Consider the following 13,375-nt stretch of genomic DNA (forward strand, 5'->3'; position numbering starts at 1 on the left):
AGGAGTGTACTGCGCAGACACAGACCATACTGGGCTTGTGCAATACACTCCTGGTGACATCAGCAGGAGAGCGAGGACACAGCAACGCAGACGCAGTGGTTTTCAGACTTTAAAGTTTGAAATTCTAGAAGTGAACCGGAGGTGGGGCCTAAAGCATCAGTGAGTGGCTGTGCGGGCACAGGATGTCTGCGGGGGACCATTAGAAGCCCTGGGTAAGTTCAACTCATTTTCCCCTGACCCCCCTGCAGTATTCCTTTAATGACTAACTGTACAAGATTTCTTTGCAAGTTTTCAGAACTTTAAGTTTCTTCAGGCATGATACAGGTATGGTTCTAATCCAAATTTGTAACATGCCTGGTGTGGTTCTGATCCAGTTCTGTAACATGCCTGAAGGAGAAACCTAAAATTTTTCGAAAGCTTGCAAAGAAATCTTGTACATTTAGTAATTAAAGAGAATCTGTATTGTTAAAATCGCACAAAAGTAAACATACCAGTGCGTTAGGGGACATCTCCTATTACCCTCTGTCACAATTTCGCCGATCCCCACCGCATTAAAAGTAGTCAAAAACAGTTTTAAAAAGTTTGTTTATAAACAAACAAAATGGCCACCAAAACAGGAAGTAGGTTGATGTACAGTATGTCCACACATAGAAAATACATCCATACACAAGCAGGCTGTATACAGCCTTCCTTTTGAATCTCAAGAGATCACTTGTGTGTTTACCTCATGTCCCCCTGCAGCTCTCATCCACTGAATACTAGTGACAGGCTGTTTCTTCCTGCAGACAGCTCTGCCCCTGTCTGTAATTCCTCAGTATGTGTCAGCCAGCTCCTTTCACAGCCAGAGGAGGATTTTTATCCAGCTCTCTTCTTCTTTCACTGATATCAGATAGCAGAGACGCTGCTGGCTTATGTAAATAACACACACACTGGAGTGTGCATAGAGGGGCCTGGAGAGGGGTGTGCATAACAGATCAGCACGGAAGAGTTGGCAGCCTTCCAGACACAGGGCGTCAAGTCCGACAGGGGAAAGATACATTGATTTATTACAGAGATTGTGATAGTGGAAAGTGCTGCAGTAAGCCAGAGCACATTAGAATAGGTTTAGGAACTTGTAGGATGGTAGAAAAAAGGATGACATTTTTGTTACAGAGTCTCTTTAAAGGTATCACCAAAACAACTTTTGTTGTTATGTCTTCAGATTCTATCCATGACTAATATCGGACCACACACAGCTAATCCCCCTCCCCCCAAAAAAAAAAACATTAATAACTTAAAACAGAAATACTATACTGAAAAAAGCGGACATTCTAATACTGCAAAAGCACTCAAGTTAATTTTAAGGCCCTAAAATAAATTATCAGCACCCTTAATTATCCCCCCAACACTCACACTTTTGTGTCTAAAAAACAATACTAAATACCTCAGTGGTACACAAGAATTAGTGCTAATTCGCAACAGCAAATAGGATTATGCTCATCCAGCTAAACTACAAAGCAAAGTTGTCAATGACTCATAAAAGTTGATCCACAGTCAACCCAATTCATTAAAACTCTGGTGGACTGATTTTGTACCACATGTACATGTTTGTACTGATTTTGTACCACCATGCTCAATAGTTACTGAACACCATAGTAACTAATAGGAGATTCGGGTAAAACAGATAAGTGTAGTCAGAATAATATTTCTGTTCGGTTACCGAGGACTACTGATTACCATTTTTCTTTGCAATGATATAAAAATAGAAAACTATTAGTGATGTTTTTTTCAAGACCTCAAATTCTTGATGTACCAAAGAGATATTTATACTTGCCCCTTTAGTAAAAACCCTCTTTAGTAACAACCAAAAAACTGAACAAAAGTCATCAGTATAAAACAGTACAAAATAATGATACAAACAATCTCAAGTTCGAATAAAGTCTTCATAGAAAAATAGCAAACCCTAAATTATTCCAGGATCTTTCTTACTTCAAGAGTAGAGAATGACTTAACATCACCCCAAAAAGGTTAAATGATTCTTGGCCATAAGGGGACCTAGAAGTCATCTGCATGCTCACGATCTGGACCAGAAAAATATTGAGCATATTCTCAACAGTCAAATTTTAGAGGTTCGTGAAAAACCCATTTGCATCCACAGAATGTATAGACCTCTTCCTTCTGATAGGCTGGACCAAAGTATGAGAAAGGAAAGACCAGCAATGCTGAACAAAGATGGTCTAAACCTTCAAATTTTCCGCTTTGGTTCTTAAAAAAAAAAACCACAAAAACTGGTGTTATTGAGTTTTTAATGGATTTCAGCCGCAATCAGATGGAATTTGCCCAAATTTCGATTAACCGGCATTGATTAGTAGTTACTCCTGGTGAGATCGAGATGTCCGATGCTTCAAATACCAGTAAAATTATCATGAATGTCACACGCTAACCAAAGTTTCTTTCTCAAACGCCATAGCAGTAAAATCACAAGAGGTTGATGGGTAATGTACCTGTGCCACAACCGAGTCCATTTTCAGCAAGGACTGGGTTTCTTGATTAGCACTAATACTTGCAGGGCCGTCCAGTGCTGATTTTGTTTTCCTTAAGTTAAAGGAAAAAAATGTGCCCTTCAAGGCAACTTGAACTTCACTGCCGAAAACTCTGTATCCACAATCACAGCAGTTAATAATACTGCCTATCTTGCCGACAGGGTGTGGAGTAAGTTGCCACAGTTTAACAAGTCAAGCCCAATATGAGTCAAATTCCTTCTCTTAAATACAGTTGGCTCAGGTAACCTGGCCATCTTCCTTGAGATCCAAACACAAAGAGGTCATCTCAAAGTGGCTCAGAAGGTACGGTAAATACTTTCCCAAGGAAATCTGAAAATGACCACTGGTAGTTTTCTTGCTTAACTTAAAATATACCAAGAAGTCCTTGAAAAAGCCAATACACCTAATATGCATTTGGCTTTTGGAGATGACCTTCTCCTTTGAAAGCATTGCAGAGAAAAACATGATGAGGGTGCTGGATCCCGTTGGTCATCAAGTTGGGGGTCATCTGCCTTTGAAAACACTAATTTTCTTTATAGACGTTAAATTGCCTATGAGTTCGGCCTCAAAGTCTCCATCGTGCACCCCAGTTTGCCGGAATGCCCCAGCGGCTTGATTGTTCTCAAAGTAATGGTGCCAGTTGCCTTTACTGTCTGCGCCAAACCCGTACAGGTCCACCTGTGTAGAGGGAAATAAGCATAACATTGATTAGATTTTTAAGAGATCTAACCTCACGTATCATAATTTATTTTTGCATAAGCCTGTTATATAACAAATATAACAGAAAACATTGGCCCATATGCAATTAACTTTTTCTCCTGAGTTTTCTCCCAGGTGATATTTTTACACATGTCAATGAAATGCCTTTTAAGCCACCAGAAAGCAAGAAAATACTTAAAGGATACCACAACTGACATGTGACCTGATGAGATAGACGTGTATGTACAGTGCCTAGCACACAAATAACTATGCTGTGCTCCTTTTTTTCTTTCTCTGCCTGAAAGAGGTAAATATCAGGTATGTAAGTGGCAGACTCAGTCCTGACTCAGACAGGAAGTGACTACAGTGTGACCTTCACTGATAAGAAATTCCAACTATAAAACACTTTCCTAGAAGAAAATGGCTTCTGAGAGCAAGAAAGAGATAAAAAAAGGGGGAAATTCTTATCAGTGAGGGTCACACTGTAGTCACTTCCAGTCTGAGTCAGGACTGAGTCAGCCACTTACATACCTGATATTTACCTCTTTCAGGCAGAGAAAGAAAAAAAGGAACACAGCATAGTTATTTGTGTGCTAGGCACTGTACATACACATGTCTATCTCATTATGCCACATGTCAGTTGTGGTATCCTTTAAGATAATATTGATATGTCAGAAAGTTGTATCCGGCACCATCTATGTATAAGCTCTTTTATTAATTAAAAAGACACATGACAGTTAACAGCAACGTGTCGGAGGAGAACCTCTTTTCTCAAGCTCTATCAGTGTCTACACTAAACATACAACCGCTCACGTGGGTTGCTAGTGTAAACATCGGCAACCAGGGACGCCCTCCGCCTCGCTGCATAGCAACAGAGCACGCCATGTAAAAGCAACCCGCATATCCATAGCTAGCAATTCTGACCATAGACAGAGCTGTCAATAAGCACAAGGGGACAGAAATAGATCCTTCAACCTGGATAGATAGGTTTCTACAAAGGTACCCATAAAAATATAACACAAAAGCAGACTATAGCCTCAATTCACTAAGATCAAGCTGGAGATAATAAGGCAAGAGAAAACTTTGCCACCACACAGTGAGAGAGTTATCTTATCTCTTTATTCCTTAAGTTACCTCCTCTGTAGTTAACAGAGTAACCAAGCAGCTCAGGGTGACCCAAACTACTAGGAATGTATAGGGGGGTAAAAGGAACCAAAAAGCCCTCCTACTAAAAAAGCAAAGCTTGGTGTAATTGCCTTCTTAAAACAGAAGGAAATTTGCAATAATTCAGTTATAAGTGAACATTTCTGGTTACCCACAATGCACTACTACTAAATATGCAAATTATCCCTTTTCACCCTTGTTAAGCAAAGCAAGCATCCAGAACCACTGGTGTATAGCATGCCTATAGCTTTAAGTTTTACACAGACATATCAAACCCACATGTAGACAGCCTGTTTTGGACTTTTGGCCCTCATCAGTACATGGCAGGGGTTGATATGGCTGTATGAGATAGGGCTTGGACCAGTACAATAGAATAACCAAGCAGCTCAGGGTGACCCAAACTACTAGGAATGTATAGGGGGATAAAAGGGACCAAAAAGCCCTCCTACTAAAAAAGCAAAGCTTGGTGTAATTGCCTTCTTAAAACAGAAGGAAATTTGCAATAATTCCGATAAGATAATAATAAGTCCGAAACAGGCTGTCTACATGTGGGTTTGATATGGCTGTGTAAAACTTAAAGCTATAGGCTTGCTATACACCAGCGGTTCTGGATGCTTGCTTTGCTTAACAAGGGCGAATAGGGATAATTTGCATATTTAGTAGTAGTGCATTGTGGGTAACCACAAATGTTCACTTATAGCTGAATTATTGCAAATTTCCTTCTGTTTTAAGAAGGCAATTACACCAAGCTCTGTAGTTAAGTTACCTCCTCTGCAGTTATTTTCACATGCAGTTAATTAACAGCCTGTGTTTAACTTTAGCCACTTTACCCCCGCGCGTACGTATTTCTCCGCCCCTTTTTCCATCCTTTAAAAACCAGGGACGGAGAAACACGTACTTTCCGCGTTCCCGACGCTGCCCGCGCTCCCGCTCGTAAACACGCCGCCCGCCGCTAGTAAAACCGCCGCCGCCCGCTCGCCCAGAGATCAATGAACGGGAAAATCCATTCCCGTTCGTTGATCTAAGCCCCGCAATGATCAGCTGCTCTCCTATGGGCAGCGCGATCATTGTGAGAAAAAACTCACGTGTCCAGCCTCCTTATTCTTCCTCCAAGCTTCCGGAAGGAAGCTTGGAGGTCGCATTAAAACAAAAAGTTACTGTGGCCATCTTGTGGCCAAATAGTAAACTACACCCTACACATTTTTCACATACAAATAAATGACTTTTACACATAAAATTAACTCATTACCTCCCACACTCCCCATTTTTTTTTTTTTTTGTAATTAAAAAAAAATTAAAAAATTTACAATAAAAAAAAATACATAAATAGTTACCTTAGGGACTGAACTTTTTAAATATTTATGTCAAGAGGGTATAACACTGTTACTTTATAAACTATGGGCTTGTAATTAGGGATGGACGCAAAACTGAAAAAAATGCACCTTTATTTCCAAATAAAATATTGGCGCCAAACATTGTGATAGGGACATAATTTAAATGGTTTCATAACCGGGACAAAAGGGCAAATACGTTTCATGGGTTTTAATTACAGTAGCATGCATTATTTAAAAACTATAATGGCCGAAAACTGAAAAATAATTATTTTTTTCCCCACATTTTTCCTATTTTCCCATTAAAACACATTTAGAAAAAAATAATTCTTGGCATAATGTCCCACCTAAAGAAAGCCTAATTGGTGGCGAAAAAAACAAGATATAGTTCATTTCATTGCGATAAGTAATAATAAAGTTATAGACGAATGAATGGAAGGAGCGCTGAAAGGTGAAAATTGCTCTGGTGTTCAAGGGGTAAAACCCCTCAGTGGTGAAGTGGTTAGAATTCTGGAGTTATTATAAAGACAGAAGAGTTAACTTTAGGTTTGCCTGAGGTAAAATGTTTCCTGAATACTACATGCCTTATCACCATGGTAACAACTCTAGAAACGTTATTAAGGACAGGAGATAAGCTTAGTGAATTGAAGTCTATGTATAAAGTATTACCATGTTTATCAATACCATCAATCATAAAGCGCTAATATCATAAAATCAATAAAAAGAGAGAAATTCACAACACCGGCCGTGTGACCACAATAATCATATACCGTGCTGAGTATAATTTATAAACAATAGCTTAGCAGCACACGTGGTAAAATATCACCCATTGCGCTCAGTAATTGGAGCGCACGCTGGGAAATGAGCCCAGATTCAATATATCAACTCAGTGAAAGTGCAGCCATGAAAATACCTGTGCATATCGCATAATATAATCATAAGAGAGCAAACAAACAAGGGTGAAAAAAGTGCAAATGACCACAAACAGTCAGTAATAAAACTTTATGAATTATGCTTTATGGTTTTTCAAATAAACATTGGTACACTTTATACACAGTGTGGTGTTTGATATGGACCAAATGGTGGTTCTCCCTCTGCAAATTGAAAAGAAACAAAAAAAAAAAATTACCCGTATTTTTCGGACTATAAGACACTCCTGACCATAAGACACACCTAGGTTCAGAGGACAAAAAAACTGGGGAAATATATATATATATATATACACTAAACCTGGTGCAATTATGGTGAAGGGGCATCTTGTGGATTATGCCCCCTTGTACCTTTTGTGTCTCCCTGTGTCCTCCTCTGTCACCCTTGTGTCTCCCTGTGTCCCCCATGTGTCCACCTCTGTTCTTGTGTCCTCCTCTAAGCACCTTTGTGTCCCCGTGTGTCCTCCATTTGTCCCCCTGTGTCCTCCTCTTCATGGGCACTGTACAGGGAGTCCCCAACATTGTGGCACAAGTTGGTTCGTATTGACAGGCATACACAAGTCAGGAACTCCCTGCATTTGGACTATAAGGGGCAGTGACTTTTCCCCCCTACTTTTGGGGGAGAAAAAGTGAGTCTTATAGTCCAAAAAATACAGTATATTGTGTGTCTACCTTAAACACGAAACTCAAGTTCATAATCTCTGATGTCATGCAGGGAGAGGCTTAAGGTGGCCAAACACCATACAGTTTTGTTTCGATTCAAGCATTGAGATTGATCAGAAGTTTTGATCAGAATCTTTGAGGTACCACACACGTATTTTCGAGATTTCCACAATTTTGGGATAGAAGATAGCAAACATTGAAAAAATTGGTTGGTTAGAAAAATCAAGAGAAAAAAGTGAATAAATAAAGTTTGGTATGTACTGAATAGTTACATACTATTTTTTCTGGTTGAATAACAATTTCACAATCCAACACATGCCGTACAACACTTGTTGGAAAATTCGGACCAATTTTATCATGTCCAATCTCAAAAAACCAAACAAAAAAAAAATGGGAAGTTTGCTCGGATTTTTCAATCGAAAACAAATAAAAGCTTTCGATTTTTCAGGACAACCAATAGTATTTAATTGGTGTAAAATTAGATGTTTTAATTGTATGGAGTGTGGCCATCTTTAGGATACAAAGTAATTTTTTTGCCTTTATGTGGAACAATAAAAAAAAACAAAAAACATATCGCTGGTAACGTCAGCAATTTATGTTCCAGCTCTAAACATATCTGGTTCAAATCTATCATTCGTGATAGTGGTCCTTTAAGGGCTGTAAATGAGCAGGCTAGCTTGTCCCAATGCTCAGGCCTCTTACTTGTGATGGGGGCTGCTCTGTGCCCCCTTGCACGCTAGGCCCATCTCCTATGTCAGACGTGTGTGAGATGAGGTCATTTCCTGTGAGAAATTCACATGTTACAGACAGACTCTTTCAGCACGCCCGCCCCTTTCTCTACACCAGCGCTGTCCGACTCCAGTCCTTGAGGGAGGGCCAAGGTTCCCATACGTTTTTGGCTCATCTCAAATGAATTGATGGAACTAACTCAGGAAAGGTGTGGCTCCTCAACTAGAAAACATCCCTCCATCCTTGCTAGACACTGGCATGGATATGGCCCTCACGCATTTGAGTAAAGGTGGCCAATAAAGATCCAATTTCTAGCGAAAAATCATTAGAACCAACTGAAATTCTGATCAGATTGGTTGTAAATAATCTCAGTTGATGAGCACAATTGATTACGAACGATAATAAAAATAGTTATTCAAATTGGATTTTCGTCAAACCAAAATTTGTTAATTGTGATAGATAGGAAGCAAAGATTGGTTCGTTGATGGTGTAGTGAACGATTTCACTTCCGATCAGAATTATCTGATCGCTAGAACGATTTTTGCCTTAAAAATTGGATCGTTAGTGGCCACCTTTAGACAGCCCTGCTCTACATCTTTTAGATGGCGGGGGAGTGATGTGAGAGGGAGGGGTGGGACACGCAGGTCATCAACTACCACAGGTGGACAAACTTTGTAAGTATTTGGCCGCATTCTTCTCGAATGTGGCCTACTGTTACTGCAGCTCGCTCTCACTCCTCCCACCGGAAGAATGGCAGTGAAGGATTGGGTATAACGCACCCTATCATACTCTCCAGCTGTGATCTCCATGGCAACGGCGGTGCTACATAATGACAGCAAGTCACATGATGCCGCTGTTACCATGAAGATCGCCGCTGGAGTGTGTGATAGGGTGAGTTGGCTCCCTTGTACGTGCCCTGCACTTATCGCTCTAAGGATGGTGGAAGAGAGGAGCAGAAGCTGGCCCTCTATCGACGGGATGGCTTCATAGCACCCGTGGGCCATAGTTTGCTCACAGCTGATCTAGCAGTATAGCATGAGAGCACTAGGGTAAAGAAATCCATGTTGTATGCCAACAGCCCCGTACCCAGTATATAAAAGCCCCCATAGGTCCACCCCAATAGCTGCCCTGGGCGTATTACCTTGTCACAGATATGAAGGGCAAACACTATGCTCAGCAGTCCCGTGGAAGGGTAGCGACCGTGATGCAGCGACCACTTGTCATAAACATACTTCATAAACTCCGGGTGATAAACAAGAATCTGCAGAGATAAAAAGGTGGAAAACTTAAAATGTATAAAACCACACATACCACAAACACACAATTTCAGTAGGGAAAAAATAATAATAGAATGCTGCTACACAACCCATGTTGTTATGGACTCCAATAAAGATGCCCATGAACGATACAACTTTAGCGAACAATCGACCTTTCCGATCCGATGATTATGATCAGAAGGAATTGGTCAGGAGGAATCGATCGGGATTATTAGTGGAACAGAGAATATAACCTATACAACCATTTCAAACAGAATAGATCCGCAAAATGGATCAGTGAAATACTCAATAAGAAAATCGTTTTATTGTCTATCCAATCTGATGGATCGTAAGGTTGATCGTTCACTAAAATTGCATCAGTAATGGGCACCTTTAGAAACGACCTTTCAAGCATAACATTCTAGTTTCTTTGGAGCTGGGTGGGGGCTTGGATGGAGTTGAAGGTTTCTTCTCTGGTGTTATCATCGTCTGTAGACTAAATTTATCTCACTTCCTGTTCCTTAACAGGCGTGGTGACACGCGAAACAGCTGTCGACACAGGTGGTCGTTTTTTAACCTGTTGTAATTTTGTCCCGTGTTAAATAAAAATGTTCCTGAATCGAGTGCCAGAATCCGTTCAACCCTTTTGATTCCTGTTAAAGAGGGACTGTCAGCCACAAAATGAAATTCCATTTATCCGCGGCTCTGTGTCAATTATGCAGCCTGGAACCTCACCCTGCATTGCAAGCACTCCAATCTATTCAGAAATGTTTCTACAGTATTAAATCTTATCTCAAGTCAGCCTGGCCATTGCCAACGGGAAGGAAGCTTGTCATCACCCTTCCCACGTTTCTGCTCCTCACGGATTGGCTGAGGGCAGTTCAGTGAGCTTCTGAAATCTGATCTTTGCTGTGCTCACATGAGTTTACAAAGCAAGCTAGCTATGACAGGGCAGTTTCTAGGACAGGAAAAAGTAAGGGAGGAAATGACATCAGGATTGGCTTCAGTAAGAGGGAATTAAGATGGCAAATGCCAGGAACAGAATTCTCTTTATTTACTATATAAAATTCACTGAAATCAAAACGTGGACAGTACCATACATCTGTTATGTAAGTAGAGCAAGTAGTTATCTACTTATATTTGTTTTTTTGGGGGGGAATCCCTGCTGCTGTAAAGTAGATTCACAGTCTGCAAACAGGCTGTAGATTGATGGCGGTGATTGTTGGTGGGGTGACTACGTGAGGAAGATTCACCACTACCTAACTTCCCACACCGCTAAACTCCTGGCGCATGCTCTGGTCATTTCCCGTCTGGACTACTGCAATGCCCTCCTTCCTGGAGACCAGACTCCGCCCCCCTGCAATCTGTTATGAACACAGCTGCTGCTGTGTTTCTGGCCTAAAACCTGTCGGTTCTGTCAGATTTTAACTGCCTACTTTTTTTGCGATAGTTCTTTAAAGAAAAACATTTCTGTGTTACAGCTGAGACAAATCCTGCAATAAATCTACAGTGTATCCACTTCCTGCTTTCATAGAAGAAGACATATTGTTAACATCCTGTGTTTACCAGTTAGACGTTCTGCCGTGTTCAGCTGACACAGGTGAGAGAGATCAAATTACACTTGTGATTAGTCACAGATGAGGGGGAAATTAAGACAGGCTAAACTCTCTAAATACATACAGTGTGCATTCTGTCCTGTGCAAGAGTCTAGGTCCATTTTAACCCCTACATTGTTACATCAATATTCTGTGTACCATTATTGAATGTTAGAATGTCCCTGTGTAACATTGCATAATGTTGTAATGTCTCCCCATCTATTGTACAGCACTGGATAATAGGATTTAAAAGTTTAACAACAATCACAACATACCAGCTTACTAAGCTATCAGAGGGTATGTGTAGAACTGTTGGGCATTAGATAACAGGAAGTCACAGAGCAGTGCATGCTGGGACACGGCGGTTCTGCTGAACTCTCGGCTGTCATCATAACAGATGAGACGTCAGCCTGCTTATGACAGTCTTCATACCCTGAGGGGTTTTATTTTTAAAAACAAGCGAGGACTCTTAGCATTTATTAAGCTGGTACGTCTCTGATGTCCGCAGGCCAGAATTTAATAGCTTCCAGCCGGCACTGGCATAAACTTTTATTAGAGATCTTTGTGTTCCTGTAGCTGTTTAGTATTAAAACAGAGGACAGCTCATCTAACAACGCCATAAACAGGAGGGAGGAGGTCGCGAGGCACAAGTGACGCTGAACGAGGCTGTGGAACCCCCACCATGCCATAAACAGTGGGAGGAGGTTGCGACTCAGGCACAAGCGATGCTAAACGGGCTGTGGAACCCCCGCCATGCCATAAACAGAGGGAGGAGGTTGCGACTCAGGCACAAGCGATGCTAAACGGGGCTGTGGAACCACCGCCATGCCATAAACAGAGGGAGGAGGTCGCGAGGCACAAGCGCTAATAAACGAGGCTGTGAAAACCCCACCAGGTGTTACCCGGAATCACTGACGTTGTATGCTCCCAATCTTTATTGCCTGAGGAAGCAGGTTCAAACCTGCGAAACGAGTTGCAGTCCCCATTTTTCTCGGAGTACGCCAATAAAATGTATATTTATTTGAATAGACAGTTTCAGTGTCTGCTCGTACGAGGTAAGTACACCACTGCCTCGAAAGCTTTTTAAACGTTTTTATTACCTGCTTTTATCCTTTTGGCGCCTCTGTAATTTTTGCACATACTTACTATCCACCCCTGGTGGAGTGGGATACCCCTTTTTTCCTACCTACAGAGAGTGACTTATTCCTAAGTGAGGAGGACAGGATAATCTCCTCACCTGCATTATCAGTGGTTGCCTTGGAGGTAACCCTGACCCTGACTTGTGAGTATAATTATCATACTCTTTCACTATCCTAATAGCACAGTACATACTACACTATATTGGGCTCTCGGTTTCTCCCTTCTCTTCACCCCCGCCATGCCATAAACAGAGGGAGGACGTCGCGGGGAACCAGCAGCGCTGAACAGGGCTGTGGATCCCCCGTTTGCCTCAGCAACAGAGCAGTCACAAGTGGCGGGTATGGTTACGTTACACCCCCACCGTTAGCGCCACCTCTCATAGATCGTATCCGTAGAAACAAAATGTTCTGCAAGGACTTAGGACTGCAGCACACAAGGGGATGCTGTGGACCTGAATAGTTTAGTGTGATTTGATCTTTTCCTGTTTTCTGGATGCTCTTTGTCTGTATTTCAGGCTGAAGATTAGAGATGGAATGAACAGTTCGCGAGGCCCTGTAATGAACTGTTTGTTGCCTGCTGCTACTTACGGATCAGCAAGGTCTTTAGGTAATGCGCATGCGCTGGCCAGCAATACGCGTCCTTGATTACACAAACCGCCAGTCAGTGCCTGCGCATTCCTTACAGTGAACCTATGGTGCGCATACTCTTTGGAACTCCCTACCATACCCTGTAAAGACAGCCCCTTCCCTGGAGTTATTCAAATCCAGACTGAAAAGCCATCTGTTTAGCCTGGTTATTCCGGACTTATAGAATTCTTCCCCTGTACCATGATTTACCAATCAAGCAATTATTGGTCTGAGCCATGCTTATGCACTTTGAGTCCTACGGGAGAAAAGCGTTTTACAAATGTTATTTGTTGTTGTTGTTGTTGAGTTGCCTGGCAGCCCTGCTGATCTATTTGGCTGCTGTAGTGTCTGAATAACACCAGAAACAAGCATGCGGCTAATCTAGTCAGTTCTTTAAACAGGGAATCGTACACAAACACACCCAATGAAGGTCGGGCACAGACTTAAAGGCTAAGAAACATGTAAACACTGGTGTAATAAAGTACAACAACTTTTATAAAAAAAAGTACACCATACCTTTTCTTTGGCAACTTTGATTCTGCGTGGCACTGGAGCGTATGTGCTGTAAGGAGGAGAGAGGAACATGTATTAATTAAAAGATATCCAAAGAATAAAAATAAAAACTTGAGATGCTAGCATAATATTGCCCCTGTTTAACTCTCTAGTAAGGCCACATCTGGAATATGGAATTCAGTTCTGGGCACCACATTACAGGAAGGAT

General features: G+C 41.5%; 1 protein-coding gene across 1 annotated transcript in view; it reads right to left on the reverse strand.

Moving 5' to 3' along the window:
* Nucleotides 1-1,023: 1,023 nt before the first annotated feature.
* ST3GAL1 (ST3 beta-galactoside alpha-2,3-sialyltransferase 1) overlaps nucleotides 1,024-13,375 on the reverse strand; it is a 189,132-nt gene continuing 176,780 nt past the window's right edge. Inside the window, exons 6-8 of the mRNA XM_068234957.1 lie at nucleotides 13,171-13,216; nucleotides 9,179-9,298; nucleotides 1,024-3,200 (exon numbers count right to left, since the gene is read on the reverse strand). Coding sequence (XP_068091058.1) covers nucleotides 3,027-3,200; nucleotides 9,179-9,298; nucleotides 13,171-13,216 — 340 coding nt within the window. The 3' untranslated portion in view covers nucleotides 1,024-3,026. The remainder of the gene's footprint in view (nucleotides 3,201-9,178; nucleotides 9,299-13,170; nucleotides 13,217-13,375) is intronic.

The sequence above is a fragment of the Hyperolius riggenbachi genome, chromosome 5, assembly GCF_040937935.1.
Source record: "Hyperolius riggenbachi isolate aHypRig1 chromosome 5, aHypRig1.pri, whole genome shotgun sequence".
Taxonomy (NCBI): Eukaryota; Metazoa; Chordata; class Amphibia; order Anura; family Hyperoliidae; genus Hyperolius; species Hyperolius riggenbachi.